Below are 19121 nucleotides of genomic sequence, written 5' to 3' on the forward strand. Positions count from 1 at the left end.
AAAAGCTGTAACATTAGATTATTGTATATTCACGAAATTTCCATCAAATGAATGGTGCAAAATAATGTGCGGTGTGCCTCTATAATAACGAGTATGATGCAATCTTAATTTTTACCCAACTATGGTGACTATTTAATTTTTGGGCACTAAATGATCATACCCGGATTTTTATTACTATCTTCAAAAGTTAAGTTTGCTTACAGGGAAACGTTTTAAGGTTAAGACGTTTTATTTGTTGGCAAAGCCATTGGATTCGTGCAGCCCTTCCTGATGCTTACCGCGTACGGCGATTGAAAAAAATTCGATTTGATGACTTTAGTTTTTTTGGGATTTTTAGGAAAAATGACTCAAATTTTCAATATTGATTGCTAAATAAAGTGTTTGCTCAATTTAACTTGATTTGGGTCTGTTGTCTGTTAACACAGTTCTAATAAGGCAAATCGATTGGAGGATAATTTTTAACGTCCTAGAAAAAAGAAATTTCCCTCAAGCGTAAGTTCCGAGCTTTTCCAGTTTTTAATTAATAATTTAAGAGCAGAATATCAATCATATTCTGATAGCTTATGAATATTTAGTTTAAAATCCTTTTCATTCTTAATCAATCAATGAATAATTTATCTATTTACTAAACCGTCAAATCCTTAAGTTTTGACTAAATGAAGGATGGAACATTACGAACCAATTTTCAGTAGCTCCGGCAGTTTTAAACTGCTTGAGTTTATGATTTCATCGCATTATGACATTCAGCTTGGCGTAGTGAATTATTAGTCCCTCTTAAAAAAGCTCTCAAATTCAAATGATTTTATTTTTTAAGCTATCGCGTTTTCTAATTGACCATTATAACTAGCAAAATTAACAATACTCATTTGTATAATTTTAACTAAGGCCATGGTTGAACAGATACCAGTTGCATTTTGGGAAATCTTTTAAATTTAATTGGGTAGTTAACAGGATTACACCATGCGACGGAGCAGGGCATTAATCGTATCTTCACGGTTACCGAAGTCACCACCCTCGACATAGTGCGTCGTCTTCTTGCGCCAGCCACCAGTGGGTGTGTTCAGCTGAAAAATAATTCAATTGTTAAAATATCGATAAAGAAAATAATTCAGCAATGAATTTATATCAAAAATGTTTGCTTCTCAACAAAGAAATTCTAATCAAATTTCTTCCAGTTTCAAAACAAATTATTCTTTGACATCATGGAAGGTGTGCAAAGTCATTTCAGACTTTGACGCCATGGAAATGTCACAATAAAGTGCAGCACTAAATTAAAAAAAGGATAATACCTTGAATGGCCACAAGAAGTTTGAGGCGTATTTGAACCTAGGTCCAACAGTGAAGATTTCGTGGATCAAATCTTCAACGCAAATGATGCTTCCGTCCTTCTTGCCTGGAAAATGATCATAATATTAGATTGATATACTTGTCTCGAATATCCTAGTTGTTTTTTTGGTATTTCTAGAATAATTTGTCTGCAAGTTTAAACTAGCTGAGGAAACATTAATTATTTCAACAACACTCTCAATGCAGATTTATCTAGTCCATAAGCGAAACCGCACAACTAACAATAATTGCGCAGAATTAGAATGGACAGTGCGGACATTTCATAATTGTGTCTAGACTCACCAAGGGCGTTCTCAATGATTTCATTGCTGGTGATGGGAATGCGCCTGCCCTGTACCTTGCCGAACCCTCTCTTGTAGATGAGCTCACGCACGCTCTTCAGGTTGGGGTATCCCCAGGTGACGTGGGGCTCGCAGATGCGCAGCATGTTCAATGTGGCCTACGAATGGAGAAAAAATACTAACAACTTTATTTGGAAAAAATACACGCAAAATGCTATCATGATAATGCACACAACATGCAATTAATTGCACACTTTTCAGTATCGTTAGCTTTCATCAATTATTTCAGGCAACGTGAAGAAAAATTAATTTCAGCATCATAAAGTGGAACACTCAAAACATGTGTTAAGACTGTTAAGGGTTGCTTTACTTGATGTATTGGCTTAGAAATTACCTTGTTCAGCTTGACGAAGACACCATTGTTGATCTGTCTCAGTCTGAACAGCTGCAGGACCTTCCTTACCTTGGGAGACACCTGGTTGATACTGAAATAGAGTAAAACCAATACATAAATAAAATGAACAATCATGTTATGTGTTATTTTCAATGATGATGCTCTTAAATTGTAAAACATTCATGATAAATATCTAGCAGGCTTAAAATTTGGCCGAGATTCAAATAACAAATGGTAGGTAATGTTAAATTATTTCAATTTTCACGGGTCAATCAAGTTACTAGCAGTATAATTTATTTAAGTAAAAACCTGATACATGAGAACACATCAAATTGAAAGTATTGGCCAAAGGCAAATTAGAGTTAGTTACATTATAATGAGGAAGTCGCACTATAAGCAGCAACTGATTATAATTTAAAATATATGGTTCATTGACTCACCCTCTAATGCGGACGACAAAAGCGAGTTTCGCCTCTCCTGGAATATAGTAGTTTCCACGGTTGCGGGCTTGTCTGGCCAAACGGATTTCTTCCCTCTCCTTCAGGCGGTATTCCTTAACGTACCTCTCGGCACGCTTGAAAATTTCCCTCCTCTTCTTGAGGCGATCGACCTTAGCCTGAAACCCGAAAGAAATTGGTAAATTGTGACCAAGCAGTTAAGTTTCATGCTCAACTGACCTTAAGCGCGGTCTTGACTTTGTGAAGTCTCTCATGATCTCTCCTTTTCCTGCGGAGAAGCACAGATTCTGGGACTGCGGGCAATTTGTTGCCGACCGGGGCCTTCTTGGCAGCCGCTGGTCCCTTCTGAGCTCCCTCCTTGGGCACTGCTTTTTTCTTGCTGAAAAATTTGTAAGTCAAAACTTCAGCGGCACGCTGCAAATCGCAATCAAAACAAGGGTGTTGTTGCTACCAAAACCACTCGCACGATGTTTATTTTTTACATAAACGAACCGCAATGAAGCAAATGTGGGATTTTTATGTCAAATTCAACCAATAACCAAGAAAACTGATGTTCCATGAAGTTGTTATAAATAGCGGCTGCATGGTTTACTTATGAAACACGTTGACATGAGGGAAAATGCAAAATTATTTTGAGTATATCGATGACGATGAGTTAAATAACTTTGACCAATTATTAAAATCAAGTAGTCTGGATATTAATTAATAAGATCTGTGCTATTAAAACACAATATTTTTCATGATTGTTTCAATATTTTGAGATTCAACCAAGATAAAATTTTACTCACGTATCGCTCATGGCTGCTACAGGCTCACGAAAGACGGCGAACACGAACGGCGATGGACTGTAGTGTAGTGCATGCGCAATGCGCAACTCAGAAAAAAAAGAAGCAATGAAATGAAGCGCGCGAAAATTTTAAACTAGCCCATGCCTTGGTGTGGGATGGTGTGGGACTGTGGGAGCATAGCAATGGTCGTGCCAGCCTGCTGGGAAAGGTTTAGTTCTGTTATGGAAAAGTAGCTAGAGGCGCTGATATCACTTTGTTGATGTTTTCATAAGTACAGTAACTTGCCATCGCAGTGTTGCTGCAAACGTGTCCCTTGCCTCTTTGGTAATTTCAATTAATAATTATTAGTACTCGACTTATGTAGCTACACTCACTCTATCGATTAGTAAGAAGAGAAGTAAGTTTTGATTTTTAATTATTTGATTATTCGTTCTGAACTTTATTATTTTATTATATTTATAGGAGTTATATGTTACGTAAACTCTTCAGTGATCAATTTAATGGACAGTGCTGAAGCGTAAATCAGTTTTTGAACATTAACAACTCTGTTGGACATCATGGGCAAGAATAACAAGGCCCAGCGAACAAAAAACAACGCACGGGTAAAGTTTTGTACTAAGTTATGATTTTTATTTTTTACTCTGCTAGAAGTGCTATTCACCATTATGTGTATGCTATGTAAACAAGAATTGTTTTCGAGTTGCTCCATAATTTTTGTATTAATTTGTTCCTATAAATATTTATTTAGCCATCAAGCAGTGGCCGTAGCGCACAGCTGTTAGAGACCAATGTCTCTTTCTCTTCACATCAAGCAGAAGGATTTGGTTCTCCGCTGCCATCATTTGCTGGTCTTTCAAATTTAACCTTGGATGATGGAGAATCGCAATCATTGGACCCGCAAACTCAACTGATATTGAAAAAGCTCAATAAAAAAGATGCTGTCACCCGACAGAAGGTGCTGAACATTGATAAAAGAAAACATTCATAATTTTAAAATTTCTTTAGGGTCTGCAAGAGCTGGGTGAAGTTTGTGTCGCTGCAGAAGAACAGGAAATCAAAGCAATTTTGAAGTTGTGGCCACGAATGTTCTCCTCTCTGAGCACAGATCCTGATCATCGAGTTCGAGAAGCAACGTTTGTGGCTCACAAGCATGTAGCCAAGAAGGCTGGCAGAAATTTGGCACCATATTTGAAAAATTTGTCTGGACCTTGGTTTGTTGGACAGTTTGACACATTCGCACCAGCCTCAAGTGCTGCCCAGGCAGCATTCAAGGTAATATAATTTACAATAAGGCTGTGCATTCCTTAACACCAAGTTACTGTTGTAGGATTCATTTCCAGACAAGAAATATGAAGATGCTGTCAAGTACTGTCAAAAAGAGATTTTATCATACATATCTGAGAACATGTTAAGCCAAACTATTGAAACTGTGGCTTATGAAAAGTAGGTTGTTTGTCGTTTCTTTGGCTCTGTGAACGGATTATTCCATTAAATTAAATTCAGGTCTCTTTCCCCTGATGAGCTGGAGGCCAGGATGGAACGAGTTCTCACAAGCAACTTGAAAGCGTACAATTCGTTACTCTCAGAGCAGCCAACAAGTCAAATCAAGGAAATGGCGGAGGCCAACAAGGCCATCACAACGTCCAACAAATTCTGGAAGCTGAACAAACACAAGTCTCCATTTGTACGCAGAGCTTGGTTTACAGCCATGGCTTCAATTCTGCATACCGCTGATTTCCTCCTCGAAGGGCAAGCTGCTCAAACCGTTCCTGCCATCTTTGGAAGTTTGGACGAGTCGGACCCGATCGTTCTTTCGTCTGTTTGGGATGCAGCTCTCAGTGCCATAATCTCAATCAAAGTACTGAGAAACACAATTGCACCCATATGTTAAATCTTAAACCAAAAATTTTGTAGGACTGCTGGTCACATGTTAACTGCGAGAAAGTAGTTTTTCCAAAGCTGTGGCATGTCTTGAAAGAAGGTGGCTATGGGAACTCTGCTACTATTTTTCCAAACATGCTGCCTTTAATCAGCAAAGTTGAACCAAAAGACAAGACTGTCTTCACCGCCAAGTTCTTCTCCAACATGCTAATTGGGTTAGTTTTAAATTTAATAATTGTGTTATTATTATTAAATTTGATAATTTTCCTAGGCTTGGACAAAAGTCTGTTCTCCAAAGCTTGTCTGAGAGCAGTGCTATTGTGACTGCATACATTGAGTGCCTCAGATACGTCATTAATATAGAGGATGTGAAAGAAAGCAAGGAAACACTTGTTAAGCAACAGGTAATGGAAGAAAAATTTAAGAAAATTCCGCTCAACTTCGATTTCTTACTCTTTCCTTAGTTCTCGATTAATTTGGTGAACATATACTTACCCAGGTCACTAAAAATATTAGTAAATCATTTTGACTATGTAGATGATAAAAGAGTAAATTAATGTACAATAACTAGTCCAATAAGACTGTTTATCTTATTAAAGTCTGCATATGATTCATTAGCTTCTAGGTGTGATCAGCCAGCAAATGTTTTACACATCAATTTTAAATTTTCAGCTCCTGCCCTTGCTTAACGCTTGTATTCTTGACCGGAAATTTCATCTGACCATCAACGCACTGGCTCTGCAACTTTCGAATTTGCTCCCAGCGTGGAACAGCTCAAATTTAGACGAACCAATTTGGTGGCACTTTGGTTCAATGCTCTCTGACTTCAATGAGAGTTCAGAATTGAATCATCAGTCTTTCGTGGAGTTGGTTGTCCTCCTGGCCGATCCCTCCAAAATCAAGAAGCCCCGTAGGGTGAACTTTGCTGGAGGAGATGACGAACATATCAAGAAAGTTGACAGTGAACCTGAGGAGAGGCAAACTGTTGCTTACTGGCAGCCACTGCTCAGAATTGCCACCTGCGCTGCCACTTACGCTTTGGATGCTGCTCTTACTACAAAATCGCCAGAAAAGCTTGTTTCTACTCTATTTCATCTTGTAAAAGCGTTCAAGAGTGAAGAGTTTTTCAAGACTGTCAGACCATCAGTTTTTTCTTTTTACGAGGATATTTTCAAGCTGCTGAATGAAGAGAGAGGAGACAGCAAGGAAATAATCAAGATGATATTCCTGCTTTTTGAATTTCTCGATCAAGATGAGAAGTCCACTGCTTATGATAATTTCACAAAGGTAATACTGATTTAATTGTAAGCAACTCACCAGACCACTTTTTATTCCAATTATATGAATCAGATTGCAGACCGTAGCATCCTTCTGTGTTGCATTGAAGAAGCAGTGCATGCTGACAAGTTGGGAGAAAAGTCAGTGATTATGTGGTTGCGCAGTGCCGGCATGAGCGATGTCATGCTTACTTTAGCCAAAGAAGTCTCAAACATGCTGGAGTCTACTGAGAAGCAGAAATCTACTTCTTGGACAATATTGAAATTGTGCTTCTCACCCTCCACTCAACATGACAAAGGTAGGCATTAAGGAAAATGGATTCTGTTCATGACATTCACCTTTAAATTTTTGCAGAAATTTTTGCCAACTTCAACACTGTATCGGCAATCATGCTCATCTTCTGCGAGGCCCTGGCGGTTCCAAAAACTGCATTAGATGACAGAACTACTTTGGAATCTTATGCAAATTTCATCGGCGAACTAATGAGCTCTCTCTTCAGCCAGCAGTTCAAACTTTGCGAAAATACTCTGCAAGAACTGCTCTTGGGGACATTCAAACTGTGCTGCTCGTCCATTGGGCTCAGCCCAGCTGCCTCAGACAGTCTCCAGAATGCTTTGGTTAATGGTGTCATGCATCTGAAATACTCCAGCAAAAATGTGATTGACATGAGCAAGAAATTTGCCAGCGTTGTTAGGCATGAGTTTTCATTCATGAACTTGAAGCCCGTAACTTGCATAGGAAAATTCTTGGAAACCGTCAACTGCACTGAGGCCTTCGAGGTTTTCTTGAATGGCCAGCCTAAATATCAGGGTTGGCAAAAGCAACTTGAGGATGCTTGTATGCTGAACGAAGTCGTGCAAGGCGTTTACTGGCCAAAGGGAAACAAAATTCCTCTGGCAACAAGCGTTGATTGTATTTTTGACTTCACTGTGGAAACACTTCTGAGAGCCAACCTTTTACTTGAAATGCTGAATAGGAAAGCAGCTCTTCCAAATGAAGCGTACTCTGATTTGAAAGGAGAGGTGCCAATTGAAGAGTTGGAGACTGAACTGGAATTCAACTCTGTGTATTCTGACGCAATTTTGAAAGAAATGACCAGCCTTATTCAGGCATTTGTTATCTGCGATAAAACTGTTTCACACTACAAAAACGTGAGTATTAATTTATGGGAAATTACGGATAAACACACATTTTTGTTATTTCAGAACCCAAACTGCTCTAAAATTTCAGTGGACATTTCTATGCTGAAACATGTGATGGATACTCTTTCAGTAAAGCTGCCACCTAGCTTTATTTCTAAAAATTTTGCTGTAATGTTTGACAGGTACTTGAACCTAATAATTTATAATGGATGTTTATTATTTGAGTTTTCTAGTCTGAGAGCTGGTAATTATCCTGCATATTGGGTTGTGGTCCAGCTCTGCCAATGGGATGACCATCTCCCTGACCAACTCTGCGATGCCTTGGCGGAACCAGTTGCAGAAGTCCTTCCGTGGAGACTTTGGCTGTTTCAAGTATGTTTTGCGATTTAATGTCTTGAAGGAATTTAAATGTATCTGTTAATAGTGGCAGGCGATCTTGTGCGGCAAGCCAAATGTTACAGGACAGTATTACAGGGAGGGTAATGAACTGTTGGATAAGAAGGATCCACTGTGCGCCCGCTACTTCACTGATTTTCAAGCCTTCATGAACCATACAGAGGAGGTCGACAAACTTCTGGATCTAGTGATTAAGTGGAGCAAGCTGGAGTACTGGAAATCAGCTTTTGAGTATAGCCATTTGATTTCTTTGTGCTTTCAGTGTTTTATACTTAATTTTTGTTACAGAGGAGATTTAGAAGAGCACAATCAATTCATTGCTGTCATCACTTTTCTCACTCGGCTGATTGAAATCAATGCTTCTAAACTGCATCACACTCAGTGGGATACTGTCCTCTGTTCCCTTGCTGGCTATCTTCAAAATGCCAAGAAATTTGTGGTGTAAGTTGATCATCAGTAAGGCCTGGAGCTTTAATCCTAATTTTACTATTGCAATTTTCAGGCAACAACCAACCAACCCAATACACGCTGCAAAACTGGTTTCACTGTGCCCATTGGTTAAGAACATTCAGTTCTTCATGAAAATCCTTGAAAAGGGGAGCGGAACGAAAACTAATGTCAGCAAACCTGAGAATTTGCTGGACGAGTGGAAGAGTTTATTTGTGCCCGAGTTTTATTCAATTTTGATGTCATTTTACTTCGCTTCAATGGGTACGTGAAGAAATACTAGAGCGTCGCAATTACTAATTCAAATCATTCCAGAGGCGACAATTGTTCCCTTGTTTGAGCAAACAAAAATGTCAGCAGTCGGATCATGCCTTGCCAGTGTGCCCCAAGATTGGCTTGTGCAGCTTGCTCCTCCCAAGCACATGGTGAAGCAACACAAGTTGATATCCAATCAGGAAAAACGCGTCCAGGACTTGGTTCTTCTGCTTGCTCCACTCCTTCATTCAACAGACAGAAACCTGAAAGTCACGGCTTACCATCTTCTAAAGAAGTAATTTGCTATTATTATGACAAAACATTAATTCAATCAAATAATCTGTTGCAGAATGTTGAAAGAGTTGGTGAAAAAAGATGAAGAGTACTTACTCTCGGTGGACACTGACGCAGTTGATACCAAAAAGCTGGCCTGTGAGCTTCTGGAAAAAGAGCTGGCAGAAACGCATGAGGTGGTGAAGGCGATGCTGAGCGACTTCAGAGTTGGCGACTGCTGCATCGTCCAGCCATTCACTGATGGCCACATTTACACCTACTCCTACCTCATGATTTGGAGTCTTCTCCTGGACATGTGCAAGGAGGCAAAGTCTGAGCTCCGCTACCAGCTCTCTTGCTGGCTGAAGTGAGTTCAAGCTGGAAAGTAGGTGTCCGTGACTTAACGCATGTTTCTAATCAACAGCAACGGAGGCTACACAAAGACTATGCTGGAAATCGTGTTCCGTCTGATGCCCGATTACGTGATTCAGCCGTTCCATGGGAACGCAGATCGCGTTGTCAGTAAGGAGGCGTCAGAAATGTTCACCCATGAACACAGCCCAAGCTATGAAGGCAAATACACAAGCGGTAGCATTATGAAGATGGCTTGCTGGATCTACCTGAAGAGTTTGCTCCACCTTCCTGCGCTGGTCAGAGATTGGTGGACCGATTTGGACCCTCAAATGTCTGGTTTAGTGGAGAGACTCACCGCATCCCTCGTCTCTAAACATGTGATAGGCATTGAGATGAAGTCTGTTCTGGAGAGGAAGGAGAGCTGCACTGAATTGGAGGTACAAAGAACTAATTGGCTTAGGGGAAGTCGGTCATATTCTCTCATGCAGATTAAAGTTCATCCACTTGCGCGAGAGGTGATTGCGACTTACACTGTGGATGAAGTCAGAATGGAGCTGACAGTTACCTTGCCTGTCAATCATCCTCTTGGCCCGATCAGAGTTGAAGGAAACAACACAATTGACATTGCCAAGTGGAAGCAATGGGTGAAACAGCTCACCATCTTCTTGACTCACCAGGTATGATTCAATTAAATTTTAATGTCATGCTGATAGAAAATTAACTATGATTCTAGAATGGATCTATCTGGGATGGACTGATGCTATGGAAGAGAAATCTGGACAACAAGTTCCAGGGTGTGGAGGAATGCTACATTTGCTACTCAATATTGCACAGCTCAAACTATCAAATACCAAAGCTCTCATGCCGAACTTGTCACAAAAAATTCCACTCCTCGTGCCTGGTAAGTAACATTTAGCTTAACTTCCTTTTCTGTCACTTTCTTAAGATAAATTATTCATTACGTTCCTGTTGAAACTTTCAGTATCGGTGGTTCCACACTAGCAACAACTCGACCTGTCCGCTTTGCAGGAACCTTTTCTAACTTATGGACAGAAGCCATCTTTCACTTGTTACAGTTCAGCGGAACAATTAATTTTTGGATATAGTCCTACTTATGTTAAATATCAAATAAAAACGGGGTTTTTAAAAAGACTTAAGGTTTATTAATCAGAAGGAATATTTACAATGATATCAATCATAGCACAGAATTAAATTTAAAATGAGCAAATACCCGCAATCAAAAATCGGCTCACTTCTATACAGTTACCTCTCTTATACACTTTCCGACAAATCTATTCTACAACAGAGCTTTACTACATGCTTGGCACATTGGAGTCGATATATCTTTAATAAATACTCTTGCTCATGTATATCAGTTGGTCTTTCCGCAAGCTTTGCCTCTAGTAATTAGGCGCTGCAGCCCTTTAGCCTTTGGGTCTTGAGCCACAAGCAGGCGCTGGTCATGGAAGCGCTGGCCAGCAGAATGAGGAGGAACATTGAGCCGAGGATGAAGGCAGAGGTGGACACGCAGATTCCATCTTGAGCTAAGATTAAAAATTAAATTGCCGCGCACTAGAATAAAAATCAGGAAATAAATTACGAGCAGCGACGTTGATAACTGTAGATGAAGTTCCCAGGGCGGATTCCTCAAGCAGGGCGAGGTCATCGTCAGTGACCACGTGCACCTTCCTGATCAACCTAACAGGGTCAGTCAAACTTCCACTGGGGGTGGTATCGGTTGAGTTAGCTGCACGCTTGGTACGGCCTGCCCCCTTCTGCAAATAGAAAATGGGCCCATTAATATTTCAAAACTTAAAATCTATAGAACTCGAGGAAACTACTGAAAGAAGGTTCAAATTAAAATTTTAAAATTTCTGAATGCTAAGGAATAAAAACAAATTAATCTCTGGCTATACAGTAATGTTAGCAATACTTACTCCTCTTGGGCAGATTTTGCATCCAGTCTTGCAAAGTTCGACCTCGCATTCGATGTTGAGCTCCATTTGGTCCGGGAACTTGAAGGCCTGGAAGTAAGCGAAGGCCAGGACGGAGGCTTTGGTGCCCTGAGTGTCCTTGGTGGTCTGAAAGGCGTCGGGGAACAGTTTGGTCTTCAGGGGGCAGCCGTCGGAGTCAGTCAGCTTGACGATGGGGCCGCCGCGGTCACGATCTCCAGCGTGGGCCACGCACTCGCCAACGCTGATGTCAAAGTCTGGGTCGCCATCGACGGTGACCACCAGGGTCATGGTCTCACCGATCTTAACCAAGCCGTTGGCAGGGGCGGCGAAGGGTCCGCGTCCAACCTGAGTGGTTGTTGTAAATAATTAGCCTGCTTCATGGAGCAAAAACCTCTAAAATTCTCATGTTATGCGTATCAGATGGAACGTAAAAGCGTTTTTATGGCAAAAAGTAGAATTTCAAGAACAATTATAATAATTACTGTGCGAACTAGAAACGTGTGCAGAAATACGCGAAATAGCATTGTTTGTTTCCAGGAGCGTTACTAAATAACGAACAATTAAAATTATGCCACAGGTACGAAAGGGATCTGAAAGAAAGAAAAAGTGACTCAACTTAACATTTATAGGGCAACGAAATTAATTTTAGCGCGCGTCTTAACCTACATTCAACCACCGCGTCACAATAAACCATAATTGCCTGGATCCCTAGCACTGTTTTCGCACAGTTGAATTTATCTACGCGCACCCATCTGCATTTCGCCCGTGGGAATTAGAAAGGGCGCATCCTCCATCCGTTTGAACGAACGGAGACGCATTAATTATGCATCAGTACGAGATGTCGTTTCCATGCAAAGCGCCAACTCGTTGTAATAATTGGCGAACAATAGACCAAGCGAACCTTTCGGCAGTCGTAAAAGTACGCAAAATATGAGAGGCTTGCCTGGATATCGAGACGCGCGGTAGCAGTATCGCCGCTGAAAGTCACGACTTCCTGGTTCAATACGTCGACGTTGAGCGAGGTGGAGAGCGCCTCCTTGATGTTGCCGGCCCACAAGCACCTCACGCGACGGATGGTGTCCCACACCTGCACACATTAATAATTGGTTTGTTTTCATATATAAACGACGGAAAGTGATTTCGTCTGACACTTTTAGCCAGCAATAAAAATGAAATCTTAATTGTTTTGCTCCACATCGAGTGTGAATTTCGGCTGTTTATGCAACTCTGATCAAATAGCTTACTTCTTGGATTCCGGGTTCGTTTTGCAGGACCAACACATTCTCGAGGTAGGCCTGTCCGCCAGTGGAGAATTCGTCAACGAACTGAGTGCCGCAAGAGTCGAGGCTGACAGTAAATTCTGTTTGGGACCTTCCAGAGTTAGCATCCAGATACCTGCAGTTGGGCTGGTTGTAGAATCCCTACAAAAAATTTCATTTCCATTTAATAAAATTTCTGTCCAAAAATTGTATGTTCAGTTTTAGACAACATAGAAAAAATAATGTAAAACTGCCAGGTCGTAAGCAAAAACCAGAATTTTAATTGCAGATCTAAATCTTTGCCGCATACCTTTGAGTAAATAACGCCGTCGAACGCTCCGCTGAACTGCAGCTTGATGGTCATCTGGTCCTTGGCGCAGACCACGTCGATGTTGTCGATGTGGGCGCCATGGTGATGGTGGTCTTCGTCGTTCGTCGCTGCCGAGGAGTCCGAGTCAACGAAAGGGTTTTCGCGCTCGCGCTCGGTCGTAGTCGGGTAGTTGGTGACGCCGACGGCGGGTCGAGAGGTCACGGCAGTCGGGCGCTGCTGCGGCTGGAAAGGCCGCGGCTTGTCCTGCGCGGCTACTGGCAGGGGTAGGTATTCCCTCGAAGGTGAGTCGACGGAGCCCTGCTGCGCAGAGTCGCGGGTCGCTGCAACGGGGATTTTTAATTTTTGTTTCCCACGAGCGACGAGTTGTTATTAGGATTTAGTTTCCCTTCAAACCGTGTTAAATTGGTCAATTCGAGGGGAACTGTGAAGTTGTTATTATTATGTAAATCAAACGTTAATGCGAATTTTGATAAGGAGCCTATTTTCGGTTAGTGTGAAAAGCGAAGCAAAAGGCATTATATTATGTTATTCAAGGGTTTGTGTGCGAAATCCATATTTCATGAGCGCCTGCTCTCTCATCTTTTTTACATTGACCTTGATGCGATCTCAAGTTTGAAAATTATTTTACATAAATAATTTCGCGGAGAGAAAGGTGAACATTTCGTTAATGGCAATTAACTGCTGTACATAAACTGAATTTTTAATCAACTGGGCTAAAGTTCAAGATTAGAAAATGTAGAGGGGCGCACCTTTGCGCGACGTTGTTTGAGACCGATCGTCGAATTGGCCTCTGAACCACCGGAAAACATTTTCGAGGGGCAAGTTTGATTGTGCTTGGCGGATTTGTCTATCATCTGCAAGCAAAACACGGGCTTCATAACCTACTTTCGTGCGTGTCACCACTAAACCCAGCATGATCTTTTATAAAATGCGTGTTAAATTTTAGTTAAATAATGATGCTGTTTATCACGGCTGCGGTGACATTTTTTCAAAAACTCACGTTCAGGCTCTTCAACCAAGGGGTTTGACGGTTTGTTCAAACTGTAGCCGGTGGGTTGCTGTCGTTGTTGTCGAACGAAAAGGGCCTGGCGCTTGTTCTGAGCATCAGGAGCTGCGAGTGTGACTGCGCACAAGGCCTGGAACACAATATACATCAAATAATTTTTAATAACATAAACCAGCCAGTGACTTTAGAAGTAAAATAGAAACATGCTACGTGAAAAGGTACATTCACATATGCTATTGAAGACAAGCAATTCCTTGGGTGCCGCGACTCTATAAACAATTAATAAAATGGTCTGTGTATATATTCTTTCACTTCAAACCATGCAAAACTTTAAAAAATTGATCTGCAATTTTCTAGTTTAGAGTGTGACGGGGGTCAACTAGGGGACTTATGCTTTATTTAATTTAATTATTTATTTTCATTTACAAACAAGAATGGAAATTGGAATTCCAGTTATAAAGTTATTTCTTTGGAGAATTTTAAGGGGAAGCTATCACTGTCATTATTTGTAACTAGGTGTTCAGCTAGAAAAATAGAAATCACTAAATTGATAGTAAATATCGTGATTAATTAAAAACATTAATCGTGTTGGTCGAGAGAAAACAACTAAATCGAAATAATAATTTGACTTTTGACTTTGATAATTAATTTAAAAAAATCAATTAAATCATTTTCATAATACGATTGACACTCCTCTTTTACATATTTGTTTTATTCCTTTTAAAATGGGGCAGGTTTCTGCTAGACGCCAGCGAGAGTGGAAGCAATTAAAAATTTCAATTTCACATAGCATCGCTCGTAGACGGATTAGCATGACAATCAAAAGTTCGCGGTGTCAAACGTGACCTTTGCGGCTGAAGCATGAACGAAAGGAGAAGGAAAAAAGCAACAATTATATGTATGCGCCCGCTATCTGACTGGGAAACTGCTCCCACGCCACTTTTGCTTGCTTTCACTGTCCATTCTTCGCTGCTCTTTCTCGTCCGTCGTGCCGTACCGGCTCTCTCGCACCGCGGGAAAGTGCCCCGACGCAGCATCCTGCGCAGCCGATCCATCTCAAGAGACGAGTCGCGCGGTGCACGGGTCAGGGGTCGGCCGATTCCCCTTTCTCTGTTTTCATGCAACACCTGCTGGTCGTGCACGAATCGAAAATCACATGCACATTGTTCTGCCTGACTGTTCCAGATTTTTGGTGGAGAAATCGCCGAAATGTTCACTGGGTGCTGAGCATTGCCCAGCTATACGTGCACATTAATTTCAGTGGCGTGACCTCGCGTTTAGATTTAATTTGGGGTTCACGCCTCCACAACAACGAGCTTTAGAGGCTTTTTACAAATCGTGATAAGTTAATCGAGCGGCTTGCTTTTTCGTGTGCTCCATATTGAGCAGCAACTGTAGACGTTAATGGTGTGCATTTCATTACTGAGAAAATAATTGCCATCCAATTGAAAGCTTATATTGATACGCCATTTGAAATGAATGTGTTGGTCTAGAGAAAAAAATTTATGGAAATAAAAATGTAACTATATTTTTGAAATTAAAATTTTCAAACTTTAATTTTTTTTCTGCTGATAATGGTGAGAAATTTATGATATTTTTATTGATTTTTAAGAAAAAAAATCGTAGCTCTATTGAAAGATATAAGATTGTATTAAGTTTTTTTCAATACCAGTTAGAAAGTTAGTGCGATTTTCTGTATAAAAATAAAATTTTGTTTTCCTTTTTACTACAATCAAAGGAATTTATTTGATTATACATTTAATTGGTAAGATATGTTGAGTTGGTTCCTAACCTTGCTCAACGCTCGTCCAGAAAAGCATCCTTGGACGCGTTAGTAAAGAAATGATGATTCATGCGTGATTTTTTTATCTTGAAAAGTGATCAAAGGTATTTCCTCTGCGAAATACCGTGCGCCAGTGGGCTGTCGTGTCGTATCCTTGTATCTTGTTAATCAGGTAGCAATCAACTTGACCCCAAAAATCTGATTTTATCGCAACCGTCGTGAATAACAAGCGCAGGCACCTCAATTAAAAGCAACTCATTATTATATTTATGCTAACATGAGCACTTTGAAACAGACAGCTTGGTTTCCATCAGAATAACTTTAGCAAAATTATTTTGATATATAAAATGTAGTTTTTAGGTATTTTTAATCTAGACTTCTGGCAGAAATAACGCTTTCGTTGGTCTTTTAGTTTAAAGATTGGAATTGTTAATAAAAAAAAAAGTTTGGTTTGTTAATAGGCGATTGTTTAAATTTCAGGCTTAATTATAAATTAAACTCCGCGATGAAAAATCTCTGATAAATAAGCAAAATTAGTACTCACCAAAGAAATGGCAAAAACTTGGAAAGTCCTCATCTTCACAGGACCTGCAACTGCAGTTTCAGGTTGTCAGATACTTTCTCACAGAAAATCAACGTGCCTCGCCGCTTGAGAAATGAAAAATAGTAGAAAATCCAGAGGAGTACCTCTTCAGGTGTGCGATCCGCACGAGAGACGGGAGATTTAAACGTCTGCAGATTCCCGTGGGGATCTTTATAAGTCAGGTTGGCGCGCAAGTGGGGAATCTGCAGCGGGGGCGCCGCTGATGAGCACAAAGAACAAGATTATCATCGACAATGGTCTGGCGCTACGGCAAACACTCTCACTTCGGCACATAGCCTCTATTGGACAAACAGCGAAAATGGGGCAGCCTTGGCGTCCGATTCGCAGGCATTGGTGGTGTCAATAATTTATTTGCACGCTCATTTTGACATGATTATGAGGTCGATTTGATTGAATGTTTACTTTTGGTCGGACGGCCAATGATGACTTTATTATATCTAAACTGCGCGTTGCCTTTCCACATTTTTAGTAAATGAGCGATTCTGATTTATTTGTTTGCTGTTTACCCAAAGATATGAAAGAAAGCAAAATTTTATTTTATAATAAATAATAAAGGAATCGTGTACTATTCCAATTTTCCTTTTCACTATCTCTTCCTCAGCTAAAGAGTTAGTTATTTACATGAAGTTAAGAAGCCTTAAAAAGGTCAAAGAATAACGATGTTTTTTGCTGATTGACCCGACTCGCAGTCTTTTTATGAAGCTTTTGTTTCCGTTTATTTAACTTGTTGTTTTCTCTGACTTTTACTTCCCATGTTTGCACTAAAAATAAATAAATAAATAAACTAACAAGAAATAAGTCTTTAGACAAGAAATGAACTATCAAATTTTCCACAAGAATTTTATTGCAGCCTATTTACACCATCTAAAACCGTTTATTAAGTTTTTAATTTGTACATTTTTACAGAAGCAACTTTTTAAGCAATCCGCACACACTCTGAAAAGAAATATTCTTGGTTAACCGTCATCGGTGTTATAAAAGAAAGGGAAAGGATGGAACATGTATTTTTGTCTTGTCACAGAGATCTGACATGCATTGTCGTGCCTGAGAATGTTTACTTGCAACCAAATAAGCTGCAGATAGCAACAACCTGGTTCGGCAGTAAAATTGCTGCCGCTCGTAACACTAGGAAGCGGTGTGTTTTGCTCTGTTTTGAGAAGGAAATTTTAATAAGCTCGGTTCTCGCCGCAAAACGCATTACGCGACAGCCTAATTGTGGCCCGGCCACGATGACGAGAGAGAGAGAGAGATGCTCATGGGAAATTATCACTTTTGATAATGAGCGACACACAAACTAACGCAACACTTTTCAGTTTCTCCCCGGGTGACTCAACAGAAATGCACAATTTTTGATGCGCGGCATGCAGCTGCAACGATTGCTTTCAATTTGGCCGCGTCGCTCCCATTAGAGCCGCTGGACTGCTCCTCTTCACTTCATCGGCTTGTCAGGAATTAACATCTCATTTTAACTGCCGGCTGAATTTGTATCACCGAAATTGCACGCATGGAAAGTTTTGTTATTGCTGGGATGGGCGAAAGGGATTTCGAAGAGAGCGTTCATTGTCTTGCTTTCTTCTCGCTTTTCCATACGGCACACTTCATTGACACAATACGCGAGCGCGCTAGAGATCCTTTTGTGCAAAAATTCATATATGTCCTCTTATATTAAAAGAAGCACGTTTTGTGGGCGTCGCAAGAGGACCAAGCCCGTCGGGGCAATTATGGGCCAAAGAATCACATTTGAAAGCAGACGATGCGAAAATAATATACACTGCGTGCAGACTGGAGCTGCAAATTTCGCTCACGTACGCGCGTCTTGACTTTTGGCATACACTTTCAGTTTGTCCCGGCAATTAGAGATGCAAAAGAAAAATGAAAAATGTCCCAAAACAGGAGATGAGGGTAACCTGATTAAATTAGTCTTTGGGTATGTTAATCGATGTAGACAAATAGTATTTTATTATAGCAAAAATTGTTCCCTCTCTACCTTTTTTAACAGAGTAAAAATTTTTAAATAAAAAAATTTATAGGCTTAGAATATCATGTTTTACTAAATAATGTAAGTAATTTTACAAATTCAAACGTCTGAATAAAAGAACAATATATTCCTGGTTAAATTTCTTTAATCATACTGGAGGTCTACTGTTTTTATTCACCGTAACCCACGTATCTGATGATCTTACAAGTTCAAGGAACAGTAAAACAGTAAATTGGATGCTATATACTTTTATTTCAATTGTATACGTGCTACTTGTTGAATAAAAAGTGAAACCTTCAAACCAAAATAAAATCTGCTAATTTAAACCAAATTGCATTTTTTGACCTTTTAAATTCAACTGTAAAATTGGAAGAACGCGCATTCATTTTAGTTCCGCGCTTGAATGTTTATTTGTTCATTGTATTCACGCAAATATTCTCTTGTAAAAAGTTCGGATGTGTTTCGCACCTGAGTGCAAAAATTCTCGGTTCGCCACTCTAAACACACAGAAAAGTGATTTCGTTGAGAATCGCCCGTGAAATTAGCGAACACCATTAAAATCCTTTTGGCAATCTCTCCTTCACTTCTTCCCGCGCTCGTAAAAGTGTTAAAAGGTCATCGACGCCGGGTTCATTTCACTTGCTGACCACATCACGGTATGTCACTTCTTCATGCTCGCAACACTTTCTTGTCGTAAATGGGGGAATTTACTGCAGCATAAATGAAAAGTGAGAAAGGTCCTTGCAGCACTTGTCGTGAAAACTAATCCGTGTCTTTAATTCTCACAGTTTAAATGATAACATTGATTTCGTAGAGAGTAATTATCCTTTTTGTTACTCTACTTACGCTATTACGGAAGTGTTGATAACATTTTCAACATCTTTAGCGTTTATTTTAAAATGGGAGTTGAA

General features: G+C 40.1%; 3 protein-coding genes across 5 annotated transcripts; 1 reads left to right on the forward strand and 2 right to left on the reverse strand.

Annotated features, from left to right (window-relative positions):
• Positions 1-912: 912 nt before the first annotated feature.
• Positions 913-3424, reverse strand: RpL7 (ribosomal protein L7). Its single transcript, XM_065496866.1, has 7 exons — positions 3269-3424; positions 2700-2859; positions 2463-2638; positions 2023-2113; positions 1630-1786; positions 1290-1393; positions 913-1064 (listed from the first exon to the last, which is right to left on the reverse strand). Exons 1-7 carry the CDS (start codon positions 3277-3279, stop codon positions 954-956), a joined length of 810 nt encoding a protein of 269 aa, XP_065352938.1. The 5' UTR covers positions 3280-3424; the 3' UTR covers positions 913-953.
• Positions 3425-3529: 105 nt separating this feature from the next.
• Positions 3530-10446, forward strand: Ltn1 (E3 ubiquitin-protein ligase listerin). 2 transcript variants are annotated; one of them, XM_065496835.1, is made up of 22 exons: positions 3531-3665; positions 3731-3870; positions 4017-4223; positions 4274-4540; positions 4596-4711; positions 4772-5126; positions 5183-5364; positions 5421-5553; positions 5822-6436; positions 6500-6725; positions 6782-7578; positions 7633-7751; positions 7803-7941; positions 7994-8196; positions 8254-8406; positions 8468-8676; positions 8728-8962; positions 9017-9307; positions 9365-9731; positions 9783-9971; positions 10028-10195; positions 10277-10446. In XM_065496835.1, the coding sequence occupies exons 2-22, from the start codon at positions 3826-3828 to the stop codon at positions 10334-10336; spliced, it is 5076 nt and encodes a 1691-aa protein (XP_065352907.1). In that variant the 5' UTR covers positions 3531-3665; positions 3731-3825; the 3' UTR covers positions 10337-10446. The 2 variants fall into 2 exon arrangements, with proteins under 2 accessions (XP_065352899.1, XP_065352907.1); XM_065496827.1 differs by having other exon boundaries at positions 3530-3665; positions 7633-7941.
• Positions 10435-16401, reverse strand: LOC135947871 (uncharacterized). Of its 2 annotated transcripts, XM_065496846.1 has the most exons (10): positions 16316-16401; positions 16173-16222; positions 13840-13975; positions 13589-13693; positions 12819-13159; positions 12494-12670; positions 12193-12336; positions 11232-11594; positions 10895-11069; positions 10435-10838 (listed from the first exon to the last, which is right to left on the reverse strand). In XM_065496846.1, the coding sequence occupies exons 2-10, from the start codon at positions 16203-16205 to the stop codon at positions 10702-10704; spliced, it is 1611 nt and encodes a 536-aa protein (XP_065352918.1). In that variant the 5' UTR covers positions 16206-16222; positions 16316-16401; the 3' UTR covers positions 10435-10701. The 2 variants fall into 2 exon arrangements, with proteins under 2 accessions (XP_065352918.1, XP_065352926.1); XM_065496854.1 differs by lacking the exon at positions 13589-13693 and having other exon boundaries at positions 16173-16365.
• Between the last annotated feature and the right edge of the window lie 2720 nt (positions 16402-19121).

Source organism: Cloeon dipterum, chromosome 1 (genome assembly GCF_949628265.1).
Source record: "Cloeon dipterum chromosome 1, ieCloDipt1.1, whole genome shotgun sequence".
Taxonomy (NCBI): Eukaryota; Metazoa; Arthropoda; class Insecta; order Ephemeroptera; family Baetidae; genus Cloeon; species Cloeon dipterum.

Coding starts and splice junctions, on each gene's coding strand:
- RpL7 (XM_065496866.1), bottom strand. Junction 2,114..2,462: donor TTTGTCGTCCGCATTAGAGG/GTGAGTCAATGA, acceptor ACTCTATTTCAG/TATCAACCAGGTGTCTCCCA. Junction 1,065..1,289: donor ACTTCTTGTGGCCATTCAAG/GTATTATCCTTT, acceptor ATTATTTTTCAG/CTGAACACACCCACTGGTGG.
- LOC135947871 (XM_065496846.1), bottom strand. CDS start 16,205: ATGAGGACTTTCCAAGTTTTTGCCATTTCTTTG. Junction 12,671..12,818: donor ACGGCGTTATTTACTCAAAG/GTATGCGGCAAA, acceptor AATTTTTTGTAG/GGATTCTACAACCAGCCCAA. Junction 11,070..11,231: donor GCAAAATCTGCCCAAGAGGA/GTAAGTATTGCT, acceptor TTCTATTTGCAG/AAGGGGGCAGGCCGTACCAA.
- Ltn1 (XM_065496827.1), top strand. CDS start 3,826: ATGGGCAAGAATAACAAGGCCCAGCGAACAAAAAACAACGCACGG. Junction 5,365..5,420: donor TTCTCCAACATGCTAATTGG/GTTAGTTTTAAA, acceptor TAATTTTCCTAG/GCTTGGACAAAAGTCTGTTC. Junction 9,308..9,364: donor CAGCTCTCTTGCTGGCTGAA/GTGAGTTCAAGC, acceptor TCTAATCAACAG/CAACGGAGGCTACACAAAGA.